General features: G+C 42.0%; 2 protein-coding genes and 1 long non-coding RNA gene across 3 annotated transcripts; 1 reads left to right on the top strand and 2 right to left on the bottom strand.

The window, feature by feature from the left end:
* Positions 1-8: 8 nt before the first annotated feature.
* On the bottom strand, positions 9-1,455 carry LOC135666323 (probable inactive poly [ADP-ribose] polymerase SRO3; the record flags this gene model as incomplete). The annotated part of the gene is made up of 2 exons (XM_065177931.1): positions 355-1,455; positions 9-274 (listed from the first exon to the last, which is right to left on the bottom strand). Coding segments are annotated over exons 1-2 (1,222 nt in total), but the record flags the coding sequence as incomplete, so codon positions are not given.
* Positions 1,456-6,174: 4,719 nt separating this feature from the next.
* Positions 6,175-9,018, bottom strand: LOC135666321 (uncharacterized). The gene is made up of 3 exons (XR_010509748.1): positions 7,849-9,018; positions 7,214-7,774; positions 6,175-6,422 (listed from the first exon to the last, which is right to left on the bottom strand). It is a non-coding gene; the product is annotated as an uncharacterized LOC135666321 (long non-coding RNA).
* A 1,003-nt stretch (positions 9,019-10,021) lies between these two features.
* Positions 10,022-12,008, top strand: LOC103984299 (protein DETOXIFICATION 48-like). The gene is made up of 2 exons (XM_009401783.3): positions 10,022-10,236; positions 10,320-12,008. The coding sequence occupies exons 1-2, from the start codon at positions 10,066-10,068 to the stop codon at positions 11,850-11,852; spliced, it is 1,704 nt and encodes a 567-aa protein (XP_009400058.2). The 5' UTR covers positions 10,022-10,065; the 3' UTR covers positions 11,853-12,008.
* The last annotated feature ends 6,384 nt before the right edge of the window (positions 12,009-18,392 follow it).

Below are 18,392 nucleotides of genomic sequence, written 5' to 3'. Positions count from 1 at the left end.
GGCAGAACAGTGATGGTGTGCGAGAATACCTTGAGATTGGTGGCAGGAGGACCTGAAGCTAACGATATACTCGGGAAGTATGTGGGTGTTCATGTGAGTGCTCCACACGATGTACCACTTTGGGGTGGTAAGATCGTCTACGCCGCTGTCGAACTCGTCGCTGCTGGGGTGGTACTGGAGTGACCCTGCCTCGACCTTCTCCGACTTCCCCATGATGGCACGGCACAGTAGGATGTGCCGGTCGCCGTTGCTGTCAACCTCCGACAACGTAGAGCTGGAGGAAGTTTGGAACGTGATGGGTTATCGCGCTCGACCAACGTGATCAAGATCGGAGGACTGTGATGGGTTAATTACCTCGAGTGCGGAGAATGCGGCGGTGAGAGGTGGATACCGACGCCGTGGGCATGGGAACCCAAGAGGCTATTGTTGGTCCGTCCGAAGCCGTGACCGATTACCACGGCCAAATCACTCGCCGTCGTCCCGTACCAACCGAACCTGACATTTTCGTGGCCCCGAGCTGCCTTCGTCGTCTGAATCAGCGTCTGGAAGGCCTCCAATCGGGAGTTGCCGCGGAAACTCGAATGCAAACACTTACGGACGGAGGTGATGGTCACGTTGGGGTCAAACCTCCTCATTCCATCAAGAAACAGCTTCTCCACCACCTTGTAGTGTCGATCCCCGTCACTCAACGTTTCCGCTCCCGGCCACTCCCTCGGTTGATCTAAACTCGTGGTTGTCGACGTCTCAGGAGTCTCATCAGAATGCTCTTGGTGCAATTCCGACGAACCTTCTCTCCCCTTGTCCAAGGAAGAACTGTTCCTCTGACCATCGAGAAGCACTCGGGGAAAGAAGCATCGCCCGTCCGCGTCGATCCACCCGATGGAACTCGAGACGCCGTCCTTTAGATCGACCCGAGTCATCCGAAGGAAGTCGAAGAGATAGGAGGCTCCGCCGACGGGGACTTCGAGAGCCATCCTGCCGGCGTCAAGGCCGTCCCTCAAGACATCCAACACCTCGGGAGGGAAGTCGATCCACGAGCCGCCCCGGAAGAGGAGGAACCTCGTCGGGCCGCCACTCTTCTTGAGGTTCTTGGATTCTTGGACCGAGGTGGTCGACGGTGGCACCGGCGGCGGGGGCTCCGCGAAGTTCTTGGTGGTTCCGAAGCCGGCGATGGCCGGTGAGGTTCCATCTGCGGTTCTTGGGATCAACAGATGGGCGTTTGATTTGGCCATGGACGGAACGCGGAAGGAATCGCTCGAGCAAACGGGATCGGAAGGGAGGGGGGCAAGATGTTGGCGGCGCTGCTGCATCGTATTTATACCGGTTCGTCGTGGTTCGCAAGAAGACTCGTCTTATGACAGAAAAGCCTACGACGTGTCAGCAAATAACGGACATGCCACTCCTCAACGCACACACATCAAGTAATATAGAGTTATGCACGTAAAGGATAGAGAAGTCATTGCGCACATGGCGACAACACGCTTTGCTGCGTTTCATTGGAGACTTAGTTGCTAAGCCAACAGAGAAGAGGGTGGATTATTACTGATGGATTAGCGATGCCTTTTTGCTTCTGTGGGAAGCAGTGAAGAGAGGGGGGATAGGCTTGCATGCATGCAAGCATGCATGGGGTTTCCTTGGAAGCAAAGCAAAGAACAATGAGGAAAAGATTCAAAGGAGGTGATGCGTTTCTGTGCTGGATGAGGAGGGACTTGTTCTCCTTGTAGTGGACATGTGGGTTTTAGAGATCAGACTCCACCTTATTGACCTTTTTGACCTCCTCCTTTTGCCTTTAACTTTTGAATACTATGGATATCCACCCCATGAGTGGAGGGCTTTTAGGTCTCTTTCCTAGAAAGAGGATCAATTCTCTCTTGCGCTTTGGTGGGTTGGGTGTTGGAATTTCACCAAAAGATTTGTTTGGCCAAATCTCACAATCCATTTTTTTATGTTTCTTCTTTGTAAAAAGAATGATTCTTTTTTTTTTTTGGTATAAGAAAATGAAATAATGATTAACAAAGAGATTATATTTAGGTGAATTATATATGATACTCCCTTTGACTGAGCTGTTGGGATAAGATCAATGGAACAGTAAGATCTTTGGTAAATTACCAGACCATGAAATCAATTGAAGTTTGAGGATATAGACTTTGACATTCTGGTATCATATCATTTTGGTCAACCTGTGCTATCCACCTTCATGTTTGACCAAAACTTGCTGTTTATACTTCTACCTAATTCAAACACACATCAAATCTCATCATTTCCATTGACCAGTCAGTCGAACAACGACTCCTAATTCTACCAAATTCTACTATGTTTCTGGAAAGATATCAGAAGAAGAAGGTGACAACCTCGAGATTGATAGCCTCAAAATGAGCCACCTCAACTTCTTTGACATAACCAGGCCATCCATCAAAAGATTGAAAGGAAGAAGAATGCAGATGGACAAGAGCAGGTTTGGAAAGTCGAGCTCATCAGTCAAGACCACTACGTAGAAAGGGATGGAGGAAGAGGGTGTTCAAAGGTCGTCTCTTGTCTCCGGGAGACATGGTCAAGTGGATCAACCATGCAGAAACAGCTCAGAGAAAAGAAATCAATCAAGGAGCAAGAACACGCAGCCAAAAACAGGGTAAGGTGGTGATCCTTCATCTTTGGGCAATGAATGGGACGAGAGGCCTCATGTCAAGAAAGTACAAAGACTCCCAGGAAGATAACCATGAGCTGAAACCAGCCTATCTTGTGCATTCTGCTACAGAAGCTAGTGAGAGAAGAAAGGAGCGAATCATCTTCACAGCATCCTTCGTTGTCGTTCGTTGTCGTGGATAGCTCGTCTACGATCTGTTGGAGATGGAGGAGCAAGGAAAAAACAGAATACTATGATACGAATAAAAAGAATCCTTTCGACTCAAGAAAATTGATGTAGTATTTAAAAAACAGAAGGATTAATAAGAACACTTACAAGATACCAAATTCACACAGAATCTTTCTATCTATCTGTTTCTATCTCTATATCTTGCTACATGAACTACGGTCATCATTAAATAATGATAACTATCTAGATAGATAACTATGAATCAAATCTCAACACTCCCCCTTGATTCATAGTTGCATACACCGATTTGTGACATAAAATAAGAAATGATTTGGTGAGGGTATCCGCAACTTGTTCATCCGTTCCACAATACTTCATTGTTATGGCTCCACTTGCCTGAAGTACTCTTTCGATCATCTAAAACTCCTACACAATCACTATCAGTGAAACCAAATAATTTGCATTTAAATTTTGTTTTGAATGCCCATTTTAACCCAATCGCTTTCATTTCTTTCGGTAGATCCATTAGCTCCCAAGTTTCATTCTTCTCGATTGACTTGATTTCCTCTTTCATTGCTTTTCTCCATTCCTCAAAGGTTATTGGATCTGAAATAAACAAAGCAAATGTTGAGTTATAAATTTCTGTTAGTGATCTGAAATTTCTTGGAGGGGTTTCATCTGAGGAATCTGAATTTGAACTGTTATTGGGCGAGGTTGACGATGAACTTGTTGGAGCAGGATCTGTCACTTGATTCTACGGAGTGTCTAGTTTTACTTGAATCTGTATTTGTATTTCACCTTTATTGGTCTCCCAATTCCAACTTGTCCTTTCATCAAACATAACATTTCTGTTAATAATAATTTTACCACTAATAGGGTTATATAAGCGATATGCTTTCGATTCTAAGGAATAACCAATTAAGATGCATTTTTCAGATTTTTCATCAAGCTTGTGATGATTTTGTGAATTCACCAAAGCATAAGCAATATAACAGAAAATTCTTAGATGTCTAACACTTGGTTTCATACCATACCAAGCCTCAAAAGGAGTTCGATTCATAATAGCCTTTGTTGGTGAAATATTCAACAAATAAACTGATGTTGCAACTGCTTCTGCCCAAAACTGATTTGGAAGATGTTTTCCTTTAAGCAAACTTCTTGCCATTTCAACGACAGTCCGATTCTTACGCTCAGCTACACCATTTTGCTCCGGTGTATATGGTGCTGTCAATTCTCTGTGAATACCATTTTCTTCACAAAAAGAACTAAACTCATTAGATAAAAATTCACCATCTCTATCTGTCCGAAGTGTCTTTATATATCTACCACTTTGTCTTTCTACAAGTGCCTTGAATTTTCAAAAATTATCAAATGTTTCAGATTTCAATTTCAAAAAATATACCCAACTCATGCGACTATAATCATCCATAAACAATAAAAAATATTGACTTCCACCAAATGATTTTGTATTCATAGGTCCATATAAATCAGCATGAATTAATTCAAGAGAATTAGACGCTCTCCATGCTTTTTCAATAGGAAATGATTTTTTACTTTGTTTGCCATAAATACATCCATCACATACATCAAGTGTATTAATCTTAGGCAATCCGAAAACCATTCCTTTTTTACTTAACAACATTAAACCTTTAATGTTAAGGTGTTCATATCTTAAATGTCATAAACTAGACTCATTCTTTTGAGTTGTGATAAGCACATGTCTTTCAATATTTGACACATCAAGTAGAAACATCTTGTTTTGTGTCATGCAAACATTTACTATAATCAAACCAGATTTCGTATCTCTAATAGTGCATGAACCATCATCAAATATTACTGAATATCCATCATCTACTAATTATCGAACACTCAACAAATTATGTGATAAAGTAGGAACAAAGAAAACATTATCAAGGTATTTTACCTTCCATTAATTTGTCTTCACCTCAATTGTTCATTTCCCTTCCACTTGATTTGCTTGTTATCTCCAAGTCTAACATTCAACTTGTGAGTCTCATCAATATATCTAAATATTGATTTTATGCCTGACATATGATTAGAACATCCACTATCCAAAAATCAAATATCATTTGAGATATTATGAATTTGTGAATGAGTCATAAACAACTTACTATTTTCTTCATTTTTCTCCACATAGTTTGCTTGCTTTTCTCTTTTCCAGCAATCTGCCTTCATGTGACCAAACTTTTTACAATAGTGACATTGAATTCCACTCTTATAATTTTTTTGATCATAATTTGATTGCCCTTGTTCTTCATACCCACTAAAGTGTCCTCTTCCTCTTCCATTTCCTCTACCACGAAATCCTCCTCTGCCACGTCCTCTTCATGCTGATTTTTTGTCTTCTTTTGAAGTAGAAGACTCCCTCTTAGCCTGAAATGCTTTTTCTTCACTTTTTTCAAGTGACCTGTTCAACCTTACTTCATGTGCTTGCAAGGAACACATTAGTTCATCAAGTGAATATATAGATAAATCTTTTGATTCCTCAATTGCGGCAATAACAAGATCAAATTTCGGAGTTAAACTTCTCAAAATTTTTGCAACAATTATATGATCAGGAAGATGTTCACCATAAGATTTCATTTGACTAACAATTTCAGTCACTCGAGAAAGAAAATCTTGCACCGATTCATCGCTTTTCATGAACAAAATTTCAAACTCACGACGGAGGGTTTGAAGTTTTACCGTAATCACCCTTGATGAGTCTTGAAATTCATTTTGAAGTATCAACCAAGCTTGCTTTGAGGTTGTTGCTGCTGCAATTCTTGAGAAGATCATCTCATGTACAGCTTGTTGAATGAAGAACAATACCTTTGAGTCCTTCTTTCTATTCTCCCTCAGCCTGATTTCATCATCTGGATCAGCATATTCATTCTCTATTAAGTCCCAAAGATCTTGAGATTTGAATAGAGTCTTCATCTTGATACCCCAAAATTCATAGCTTTTGCCCGAGAAGATGGGGATAAGGGGTTGAGACATGGAATTGCCGTTAAAAGCCATAATGCCCAGTTCAGATCGAAACTAGGCTCCGATACCACAAATGTTGGAAATGGAGGAGCAAGATACCAAATGCACACAGACTCTCTCTATCTATCTGTTTCTATCTCTATATCTTGCTACATAAACTACGGTCCTATTTATAGGACCTAATGACACCACCCTATAACTACTAGATTGAGGTAGTTATTGAAATCATTATGTAACCACTAAATCATGATAACTATCTAACTACTAGATTGAGGTAGTTATTGAAATCATTATGTAACCACTAAATCATGATAACTATCTAGATAAATAACTATGAATCAAATCTCAAACACAATCAGAATGCAAAGCAAGTCTTGAAGGCTATCAAGTAATCAAAGAAGAGGAAAGAATCAACAGTAAATACATACTCACGAAGCAGGAAATCAAAAGATTTAGAGGCCCTTGAAGCACAATAATGAATTGAATGATACGAACACTGCTGCTCCTGCACTCCTCCTTGCAGCTTGGTCTTCAAGGATCTTCATCTTATCCTGTAATGCTTGTAGATTTTTGATAGCATCTCCAAGAAGAGAAGCCTTCTCCATCAAGCAGAAAGGGGTAACTAGTTGGAGATTTGTCATGTCAGTAAATGCACTGAATCCTAACAAATGTGTTTTCTAAGAGTAAAATAATATAGCAAGTGTTTAGCTAATCATGAATAAACCAAAAGGAAACTGAGGTTTCTGAAAACAGAGGAAGAAATGAAGGAAACAGAATGAGCAGTAAGACTGCTGACTGCAATGCTTATGTGGATTGTACAATTTATTGCATGGTTAATGATCTTTTGCACTCTAAGATTAAATTATGTGGTGAAAAACAAAGAAAGATTCTAGTCTATCTTTAGCATTAGAGCTTATCAAGATTTGTATAGCATGGAGGGAATATGGATCATTTGTTTCACTCACTTGATAGTGACCGAATGCAGTCATTTTACCTTTTGTTCTAATCTATCAGCTTCATGTCCCATTGTGCCATGTGACCATCACTAGAATTCATTGACATGATATTAAATAGAGAGTCCATCAAGGGAATTTTAGAGCCTAGATAGTGGCACTCTCTTTTCCTTGATGGGCATCATATTTGAACCTTTTGTTCTCTACCTCAGAATATGTGCTTTTCAATTATACCAAACTTGACTGGAACAGTTCAAAGATTTTTCGAACATTGATTCTTCCCTCAATAATATCATAAAGTTTATTTTTGAGTTATTAAATATGTCTAACTCTTTGATGTTGTTTCCCTCAAGCTTTTTCCTCAAAGTATGAATGCCTTCTTACTGCATTAATAGATAGATGAATCGACGATGATGAAATGCGTATCGATGATGATGAGATGTGTATCGATGGAACTCACCAACCTTCGGTCGCATTCTGAACCTGAAGATCAACAGTGACAAATTCCTTCCAGATAGCTTAATGGAATGGTTTCTCATTCTTCCCTGTGCTGGTTCTTAGCTGATGAGCCTGCTGCAGATACTCCTAGTTGACAGCTTGGTGGCCAACAAGATGAGGAGATGCTGAACAATGCCGTAGATGGAGACATGGTTAGGGTCGCTGTGAACTTTAGACTTGTCATCAGATTTTCTTGCATCAGCATCTTGGAACAAGTTATTGGGATTGAGACCTTCAATACTCTGCATTAAACACCGAAAACTACAGCTATAATTTGGACAAACCGATCGATGCTCATAAAATTGTTGCAACAAAATGACAATGCTCTCATGTATAAACAATATGAGCTGCAACAAAGGTTAGAAATGCTCAATACTCAGCTGTCAATTGATGTGTTGATAAAGAAGCTACTTCTATTTGTTGATCATTAATAACCAGAGTCTTTGGAGCACCAACTTAGCTGGTAGAGACTCCACTGCAACTGAGATTATCACCAGAAGCACATTTGTCCTCGCAACTTATTCTGCTATGTCTGTCTCATTAGCATTGACATCACTAGTGCACTCTATCCAAAGTTTCATAAGAATCAGAAGATACCTGTGTTCTAGCCTTGGTGTCTTAATTCTATTCACCATAGAGCATAGTAGGGGTCCAATGTTACCCAACACTCTTTCTGTGTCCACTGAATTCATTCTCAATAGTAGAAAAGATAGAAAGAAATGGTAGGATCAATTTACCTAGTTGTGAACAGGCTCTTGTTATGCCTCATTGTGACTGAAACTGATTCTTTAGGTCAGAAGACATGGCCAAAATCTGCATTTCATGTCTGCTCTTTTATGCAAATGTATGGTCTATCTGCCCCTGCAATGTGTCAACCAGACAAATTACAACCAAAAGAGCAAGCAGCCATCTTGGTAAGGTTCTTAGCTACATAGGACCATCAACAGAATAAGACCAAGCAAGCTTAAGATGCCACTGCAATGAGCAGAGTTTTGCAGGTGTGAGGAATACTTGAGCCAACTACATCCATATCTGCTAAGATAGGCTTAAATGTTTGCCACTATTAGATATTATTCTGCTTGGAATTCATCATTGTAGGGTCTGGAATTTAGATTTGTGATCAGGTCCATTTCCAATGCATATAAGTTATAAAAGGGGCCCAAATTTTCACCAATGCAGAAGTAGATCCCCAGAATCCTAACAAGGATTTCAAATAGCAGCAGCAGAAAAAAATATGAAAGAGAGAGAGAGGGGGGGTGGGTTGGGAAAGGAGCTCGGAAAGTGACAAATAGGTGGTATGGCAAGCCAGGGTGCCCACTGCAATCAAGAGGACCACAGTGGGTGCAATTGCATGGACTCTTGTCTTGTGTCACAAATGCTGCATGCAGACATACCATACACCTACACAGATCTCCCCGATCCCTAACATACATGGGTTTCACCAGCTGATCCCCTGGTGCTGCAGCAGCAGCTAGCAGCAATGGCAGCAGCTCTCTCTGTTCAGCTCACTCAAAGACGAAAAGCAATGTGGCATGTATTCGTAGTACGTATGTGTATGAGAGAGAGAGAGAGAGAGAGAGAGAGAGGTAATCGGGTGGTGTTCTTGCTATGGTTGTGGGGGCTCTCCAATTTTGGAGCCATTGGCAAGCAGGGAGCTGCAGCCCCATCACCATGCTGTGGAAAGGGATAGAAGGAGCAAGTGGACTCGATCGGAGCACGTAATGTCCTCCGTGTGTTCCCCTACCTTCCAACTGTTTCCTCCTCACTGTACACACCATCTGCAACTTTGTCAGTCACCATTGCCTCGCCACCTCCCTCTGCAATTACCACCATTTCCACTCCCCCACTGCTGCCACGGCTGCATTCACCCCGAGAACAGGGAAAATGACACTCCCAAAACACTCCAAAGTTTCATGGCCCCTCACCGGAGTGCTGAATCCACTTGCAGAAGGAATTGGGAACTTTCACAGAAATAGGACAAGTTGGAGAAGGAACAAATGCGAGATATGAGGGATTCTGCACAAAACAGGCAGTGGAAGCCCACTCTCCGTTCCCAACAAAACTCCACTAATAAAAAAGATGAGACGACAGGAGGAGGAGTCTCTTAGCTGCCAAAGGTTCCAGCAAAACCCCATCGATGGAGCACCCAGCGAAGAATTCTTCTAACAGGAAACATATTAGGCACTCCTGGAAGAAATGGAATCAGGCAACAGCAACGGGTAGGAGGAATATGTTCATCAGGGCATTGCTAGATCAAAAAAATCCTCGAGAAAACAGCTCGATGCCTAAAGAGACGTGACTGCCTGTAAAACCAGTGGCATTTTGAACGCACACATGCATGGTTTGACGAATCGGATCCAACAGAAAGATTTAGCATTGGATATCATGTACGTTGAAGATTTAGAAAAGAGATTGTTCTGTCAAGCAGGGACCAATGCAGACAGATCGAACAACGGTGAATCGTAAAAGGAGAAGGCAGAAAAGGAAAGGTGTCAGTGGTAAAAACCTGAAACGAAAGGAAGATAAGCAGCAGTTGGGAGGGAGAGCTGTGGAGTCCCTTCGAGACAAGGATCTGCTTTAAGCCTTCGGCAGATGAGATCCAGTCTTCGGCTTCCTCCTTAGAAGCCCCACATGAACAAGCCATTTGCGAGGCCTTAAAGCACAAGCCATTTGCAATTGGACTTTTGACGCACACGATAGACACGTTGACCAGAAAACCCCCTGACCCTGTCCTCTCCTCCTCCTTTATATAAGCAACTGGGTCTCCCCTTCCTCCCTCTCAACTCAAGGACAGCAGCAGGAGGCAAAGGACACATGAAGCAACAGACGACGACACTTCTCCAGGCCTCGATACCTTCATGTCAATCCAACACCTCACCTCCCCCCTCTCCGAATTCCCACCCGTTCGCCACCACCGATAAACTCATCAAGGATCCTCCTATTGACCCCCTTCAAGACCTCCACAGATGGCCTACTCCTTCGGAGGTATCATCATCTTGTTGCTACTGGATTGTGTTCATCGGCACAGGGAGACACTAATGCTATGTTTTCGCATGAATTCTATTCAGGTGGTAGAGGAAATGAGAGCCATAGGGAAGATATCCATACCGACAGCTTTAACAGGCCTAATCATCTACCTTCGTGCCATGATCTCCATGCTGTTCCTCGGTTACCTCGGGGAGCTTGAGCTGGCGGGAGGCTCGCTCTCCATCGGGTTCGCCAACATCACGGGTTACTCGGTCCTCTCCGGCCTCGCCATGGGCATGGAGCCCATCTGCGGCCAGGCCTTCGGCGCCAGGCAACGCAAGCTCCTCGGCCTCACCCTCCAGAGAACCGTTCTCCTCCTCCTGTGCACCTCGGTACCAATCTCCCTGCTCTGGCTCAACATGAGGAGGATCCTGCTGTGGTGCGGCCAGGACGAGCAAATATCCTCCACCGCTCAGACCTTCATTGCCTTCGCCATCCCTGACCTCTTCTTCTTATCGTTTCTGCACCCGATGAGGATCTATCTGAGGTCACAGAACATCACCTTTCCGGTCACCTACTGCTCGTTCGTCTCGGTCGTCCTTCATGTGCCGCTGAACTATATTCTCGTGGTGCACTGGAAGATGGGGGTCGCCGGGGTGGCCTTCGCAATGGTGTGGACTAACCTGAATCTCTTCATCTGCCTGCTGCTGTTTATACTGTTCTCGAGGGTGTACAAGGACTCCTGGGTCAGCCCCAGCAGCGACTGCCTCAGGGGGTGGTCGGAGCTGCTTAAGCTGGCCATACCGACATGCGTGTCGGTGTGTCTCGAGTGGTGGTGGTACGAACTCATGATAATGATGTGTGGCCTACTCCTCAATCCCAAAGCTACGGTAGCTTCCATGGGGATCCTCATCCAAACCACCTCGTTGGTGTACGTCTTCCCATCCGCCTTGAGCCTCGGGGTGTCGACCCGGGTGGGGAACGAACTGGGGGGGAATCGCCCCGCCAAAGCTCGGACGGCGACCATCGTGTCGCTGGCCGCGGCCGTCCTGCTCGGCCTGGCGGCGATGACCTTCACCACCTCGATCAGGCACCGGTGGGGCAGGCTGTTCACCGACGACGCCGAGATTCTGGAGCTGACCGCGGTGGCTCTGCCGATCGCCGGGCTCTGCGAGCTGGGGAATTGCCCGCAGACCACCGGCTGTGGGGTGCTGCGAGGGAGTGCGAGGCCGAGCACCGGCGCCAACATCAACCTTGGCTCGTTCTACCTGGTGGGCGCCCCGGTCGCCATCTTGTTGGGCTTCGTCATGGGGATGGGGTTCCCGGGGCTGTGGCTGGGGTTGCTGGCGGCGCAGGCATCATGCGCACTGCTCATGGCCTTCGCCCTCTTCAACACAGATTGGATGGTGGAGGCTGAGAAAGCCAAAGCATTAACAGATTCTTCTTCTTCTTCTTCTTCATCTATCATTCCTAAGGCTGTCGGTAGCAGTGGCATAACTACCGCTAACACGGCAGCTGCCACTGAAGATTCAAAGCAGACAGCAGCGATCTTGGAGGAGATCGTGTGCATCGGTGGCGACGAGAGGCGAGTCGTGGCATCAGAAGCAGATCCACTCATATCTCGAGTGGAGTGAGTATGGTGGATGTGAATATTTTTGGTGAAGCCTCATGTACAAGTGAGACTACTTTGTTCCTTTGCCTCACCCCTTCGTTTTCTTTGTATCTTTTGATTCTAATGTGGTGTACGGGTTGAGACCACACGTGGAATGCACTCCCGCATCTCTGCATCACCTTCCAAGTCTTCATAGGTTGACATAACCGTGGCTCCCTCTTTCTCTTCACTGCATGCTAAGAAATGATAAAAAGACACAAGTGTATACTGCTGAGATGACCAACACAAACCATCAAATTACATATCCAACCTTTGACAAAGTTGGGCACTCACTCACTCCATTGCTTGTTCCCATTGACCAATCCATTGCAACTTCTCCCCATTCTGATCGCAATTCTTGTTACGTATTTAGTCAAGCTTTTCAACTTGAGCAGTAAGATGCCAGTTCATGTCCCAAAGCAGGCCGCTTGCATGAATGACTCCTAAATGATGAAGTTGTGGCTCAATTTTAATACACTCCTACATCATTCAGAAAACAGATATGGCACACAAGACCATTGTCTTACCCCTCGACAACACACTTCCTTACAATATGCTATGCTCCAAAGGATAAGTAAGCTCAACGCCTAGTGTCAAACAACCACTGCAAGAGAGAGAGAGAGCAGTGATACATGATAACAAGTGGCGACAGTGGAAAAGGCCATTGTGTGAGGGGAGAGAGAGAGAGGTCGGTCCCCTGCTACGAAATGAAGAAACAATAGACTGCTATTATTGCTTGTCTTCCTCTCAGATGACAAAAATTTCTGAGCAGTGCTTCTGAATAGGAAAATAACAGAGACTTTTCTCACTAGTCTCGTATATATATATATATATATATATATATATATATATATATGACACCAAAAATCTAATCCTTGGGAATATAAAAAATCAAAATGTCTTGTTCTTATATTTTTTTCTTGGCTCCATCTCTATCTATTACTACTGTTAGCACTCATAATATTCTTCAAGCTCATCAGATTTTTCCATGACGTGAGGAGGAAATGGGCCATGAAGAATCTTTGAATGGTTGTTTAATAGTGACTTTTGGCATTATGTCAGCCACGAAATGAACTATGAATGCAGTAGCAAATGCATGTAGTTTTTTCTATCTCAATGCAGGAAGCTTTCACCAATGCAGATTCAGATCAACAACTGTAAAATCATACTAGACATTCATAATCAGATTAAAAACACTTGAACATAAACAGTTTATTTATGTAGACTTGACCTACTAACTTATTGAATGAAATAGGCTAGCAGAATGATTCGGTAAGTAGAATAAAAAAATTGCAAGGATTTTCAAAAATAATATCAAAGTCCACATCTTTTAATGTTTTTAATTAACAAATTGCGTAATTTTATCGACACACCTACGAGCACCAACACTAGGCAAATCAGCAATACAATAGCTCTACATATGCCATGCACATGAACAAAAAGATCTACACTCGCACATGCTTCTTCCAGAGAAGAAGATAACTAATGTGCATCATAATAATAGAGATGTACTACAGTACAATCTGAATTGAGTTCCATATTTGAGAAATAAATGTCCTACATTCATATGTAGAATCCAATTACCTTTGGTTGGACGGTAGGGTTCAGCCAGGAGCTGCCACCATAAAAAGAGGGCCATTATTTTTCATGTATAATTTTGTATATATTGCACCCCAACCAGAAAGGGGAAAACACAAAATATACTTCTCACAAAGAGACCGAAAGGATGTCACTCCACAGACAACACAGTGAGCTATTCGAGGACGAATTGTGTCAGACAATGACTACTGATTGACTTGTGAGGAGACAATATCCAATGGGAGCATCATTCAGTCAAGAAAGTATGATGATCAAACAATGGGTATTGACATGTGTCAGCTTAATCCCGACAGATTGACTGATATAATGACGCTTACCAACTAAAGGACTCATTAGTTCATGATGTATCAGTATCGTGGCACTAACAAGGAACAATTAGTATGCAACCTGCACTTAAGTTGACCTTTGAGGGACGGCAAAAGTCGTCGCATAATTAATCTAGAAAAGGTTGGCTAAAGCTCTGTTAGTGTGCTGCTCTGAACAAAAACAACCATCTGTTGGAGCAGCTTTAATACTTATACTATCTGAAACAACCCCACACACACACACATAATGTAAGCATGTAATCTCTAGTGTTTATTATATCATCTCTTCTGCTAGTGAAATTGGCATATCCTGAAAAGATAATCCAACAAAGAGAGATAATAGAAGCATCATTACTCCCAATATAGAGAGATAACATAACCATCATTATCACTAAGCAAGCATCTTAATGTTTCCCAGCAATAAGGTGACACATCTGATGTAACTTCTCTTTATGAAGGACTGAGATATTGGGTGGCAGACAAGTCGACAAGTGTCGCCCCGTCATTGTCCAAGTGCCATTTATGATCAGGTTCCTAATTCTTTGGCCTTCTCTTTTCCAATTAAACAAAGCTAATAGTTTGGCTCATTGGTGAAAGTGGTGAGTTTTGGTAAGAAAAAGGAGATCCACAAGAATCTGAACAAGAAGAAAACCAGGCAGCAGATGGAGGAGGAATAGGAGAAATACCATCTTTTTTTGTTGTTGCTTATGTGGGGATCTCATTGGAACATGTTCAAACCAAGAAGGTATTAGGTCAGGCATCTTCTCTGCATGTCATGTCAAAATCCTAGCTAGATTGGTAAGTGCTCCTTATCCCCCCAAGACACAAAAGCACAAAAGCCCAAAGCAACTTCAAGTTGTCCACTACCAGCCATTCTAAAGAGGATGGGGGTAGATAGGGCTTACCCTGTAGGCAATGGCACTTGTGTCTCCCCAGCTCACCCTAATTCATCCCCCCACCACCCTTGTAGTAAGACTTTCTCTCATCAAGGCTCATTAGGTGGCAAGCTCCAAGCCCAAAGAGTACATAGCAGCATTCAATGAGCTCAGGTGGCATCTGTCCTTCGGGTTATTGTCCCATGCGTCATGAATCAGTGGTTCATATGAATATTCCACATTTTTGGGTCATTCAGAAAAGACTTGCCACATGGCTCAGCTATGAGGCCAACGACACTAGGGATCTTAGTTGCACAAAATGGAAGAGTTTCGAGCTAATGAGATATTTTTAGCTACCAGACAAGGACATATCTAAAACAGATAGTTCACATCATCTATGTGAACTATTTACTTGGGCAAGCAACACGTTAATGGAAAGAGACAACCCGGTAAGTGACAGATCTAGTGGTCAATGGATGAACCCAACAAACCTCCCTCGATAGAAAGAGAGAAGCAAAAGATCCACATACAACAACCCACAAGACCGAGATAAACGTATAGATCAAGTTCAACCCTTTTGACATGTTTACAGGACGATCATTCAAAGATGTCCAGAAACTCAACTCCCCTATAGATTTAGAGTCAAAGACATTGTTGTCTATCAATTAGAACAGTAGATGTGGGTCCAAACCTTGACAATATTGTGACAAGGGAGTGGCTGTGGCCACTGTGGGGAAGGAATGGTGGTCCACCTTCACATCTAAAGAAATGAGGTGTTGAACACAAGAACTATAGAGGCTGTCTCCTTTTCTCAGAGCTACTTTCGGTCTCTCTAAACGAAAACCAACTCCTGAAAGCAATGGCAACGCCATCCTACTTGTCTCATCAATGTCTTCCAAGTCATTCTTTATCACTCGATCATTTCTCCCTCGATAAAATAAGATATCACTTCAGGGTCTGTGGAAAAGGCTTCCCCGCCATTATCGAAGTGCCACAGACACCTACGAAGGGGACTGACAGCTACAGGTGAGCTTTTGGGAGGCACTACAAGTGGCCTAACCAGAGACGCCTTTGAAGCAAAGAGAGACAAGTGAATGCTCACTAGGCAGGTGGTTGACTATTTTGGCACGTTGGAGTTGAGGTGTTTTTGAGAAAATAAGTTTCATACTGGAGATTAAATGGCTTGATAGTTGCAGGAAAGCAAGTCCAAGAGAAAAGTTCGGGGATAACTATCCCTAATGGTCAAAGAATAAAGGAACCCAAAACAAACCATACAAATGGAATAGAATAGCTTCCCTGAGTAGAAAAGATCCAGACGCAAGAAGAATCCATGTTCAAACTTTGACTGCTCAGATGATTCTTATGCTAGACAAGGTTGGGCCAAAAGATCTCTGACTACAGGCACATTGAAAAGAACATTAGATTAGTGGCTCAGTCAACTGCATTCATGGTCAGAAATGAGCAATTCAACTTCATGTTACCCACATGAATCTCATGCAAGCATATGCCTCATCAATTCAAGTGGTTTAAGATGAAACTAAGGGCTAGGACAAAGTGAATGCAGGGAACTTACACAAGGCCACTCCATTGCTCCCACAGATCTGATGTCTTCTTCGTTCAAGTTCTCTGTGAGAAAGCAAGACTTCTGCAACCGTCCCATTATTCTCAGAATTGATGCTTTGACTGCATTTTCTTGGTCGGAAAACAAGAAACTTTGGCTTTCTGGAGAAAGACATGTAGATTTTCATAAGAAGTTTGACCATCAATTGTTCATAATGCAACACATTATAACCATAAACAGGATAATATGGAATTGTTATATATGAAAATCTTTTTGTTATTCAAGTTGTGACGGAAACAGATTTTACTTGCTCATCAGTTCATCATGCGTTCTGACTGGAGTATCAGCAGTCTAAGTAACAGCAGAGCATCACAAAACTCCGTGAACAGAAAAGTATAAAAGAACAGTGTATGTGAGATGATCCATAATGTTCACTAATTTACAATTGTCTACTGAATAGGCATCTGATACCTGACATTCATGTTGATGTTCTAATGCCTCAACATACCAGCAGGTTCTTCTTGTGGATTGGTAAGCATTACTTAGCATCTTCATTGCCAAATTCTTCAAGCTCATCAACATTCATCCATCTCACTTGTCTATAGATTCACCACCATCAAACTGGTAGCAAAATCTGGCAAGTCTCATATTAAATTTATATATTCCATTATTAAACAATAATAATATCAACTCAAGCAATGAAGAGTAGTATATGCTTTAGGCATTTTCTCGTTTTTAATTATAAGCATGCATATCGAACAAGACATCTTTTTAATATGAATAACTAAGATGCATTATCAGTGCCTAACACCCAAGCTTCTACTATGAACATGGACTCGATAATTAAGATCCCAATTTAGTAGACTTTAGTATTACTTGTAGGAGTTTCCAGTGCTAACTGGTTGCCTATATCAATACTGCAATATCCACTACAAAGATCCCCTACAGCAAAAAGCTCATGTACATCATATATGTACCAAAAGAAATGAAGAGACTAGATCCTAAAAGCAAATTTATCAACATAGTGACTTACGCTTTTATTTATCGATTACTCGACAAATCAAGGCTGCCAAAGATTTGGAATGATCAGCATTTTTCTAGCATTCATTTCTACCAAAGATAAATCAGCTGTTATGCTACTGGTCCAGCATTATCAAAGCACATTTTGCAGGTTCCTACCCATTCTGTGCATAACTACATTCCAAACCCTATTTGAGCTAACCTCAACTTGTTCTGATGTTTACAGCATGCGAGTGTAAACCCTAATCTACTGCATACACACCTTATAACTCAACCTCTGCTACACTCACCAGTCTTCATGGGTCCTCCTTTTTACTAAATATTAAAACATGAGTATCTTTTTATATAACTAACTTCTTTTATGGTATCCAAAATGTCTAAAGCTCAATTTAGTTTACAAAGTAAATGATAGGCATTATGTTAATTGTCACCTATTATAAAGGGCAAGCTCAATTTGGTTTACAAAGTAAATGAAAGGCACTATGTTAATTGTCACCAATTGCAAAAGTCATGCTCAAGTTAATTCCTATATGGTGCCTAGATATACTATGTCAATACATGATTCCAAACCATAAAATGCAAAACTTTTCACCATACAGATTTACCTCATTTAAGATGCTAGCAAAAGGTACAGTATGAAATTAAAGATAAAAAAGGATACTGTACCAACTTACTGAGAATATAACACACCTGGAAAACAACAGACTAAAAGGTCTTAGTCAATAGCTTTTATCCGATTTTAACCAATTTGCCATTTGTTGGTCAATGAAGGACCAATGCAGAGTTCATTATTATCCACATTTTGAGAAAGTCCACTTATAGATAGAATTCAGGTGTTTGATTTGAACTTAGGTTTACCGAATCTCTCTCTCTCCCCCTCTCTACAGATATATGTATATAAGAGAAAAAATGTTCTCAGGTTAGACATCTGTCCAATGAAGAATGATATCAATTATTATCTGTCATCTTTAATATCTTAGTCCCAACAATTGGCCCTAGATAAGCTATCTTTCATTTCAAGCCTAGAAATTCATACCTTCATACTAATTTTCAATTGATGATCCTATCAGAAACCAAATTTGATACCTTTGGATTAGCTAGAGAGCTGCCTACTGCATTTTATATTTGGTATTCAAATTTTTAACAGAACATACGAAAAAGTT

This window comes from Musa acuminata, unplaced genomic scaffold, assembly GCF_036884655.1.
Source record: "Musa acuminata AAA Group cultivar baxijiao unplaced genomic scaffold, Cavendish_Baxijiao_AAA HiC_scaffold_1083, whole genome shotgun sequence".
NCBI lineage: Eukaryota > Viridiplantae > Streptophyta > Magnoliopsida > Zingiberales > Musaceae > Musa > Musa acuminata.
Note: the sequence above shows the minus strand (reverse complement) of the source record. Positions and strands in the feature narration are given on the sequence as shown.

What these genes read in the sequence shown, in the direction of transcription:
- LOC103984299 (XM_009401783.3), top strand. Translation starts at nt 10,066, where the DNA reads ATGAAGCAACAGACGACGACACTTCTCCAGGCCTCGATACCTTCATGT. An exon ending in GATGGCCTACTCCTTCGGAG is followed by an intron (nt 10,237 to 10,319) that starts GTATCATCATCT and finishes AATTCTATTCAG; the next exon opens with GTGGTAGAGGAAATGAGAGC.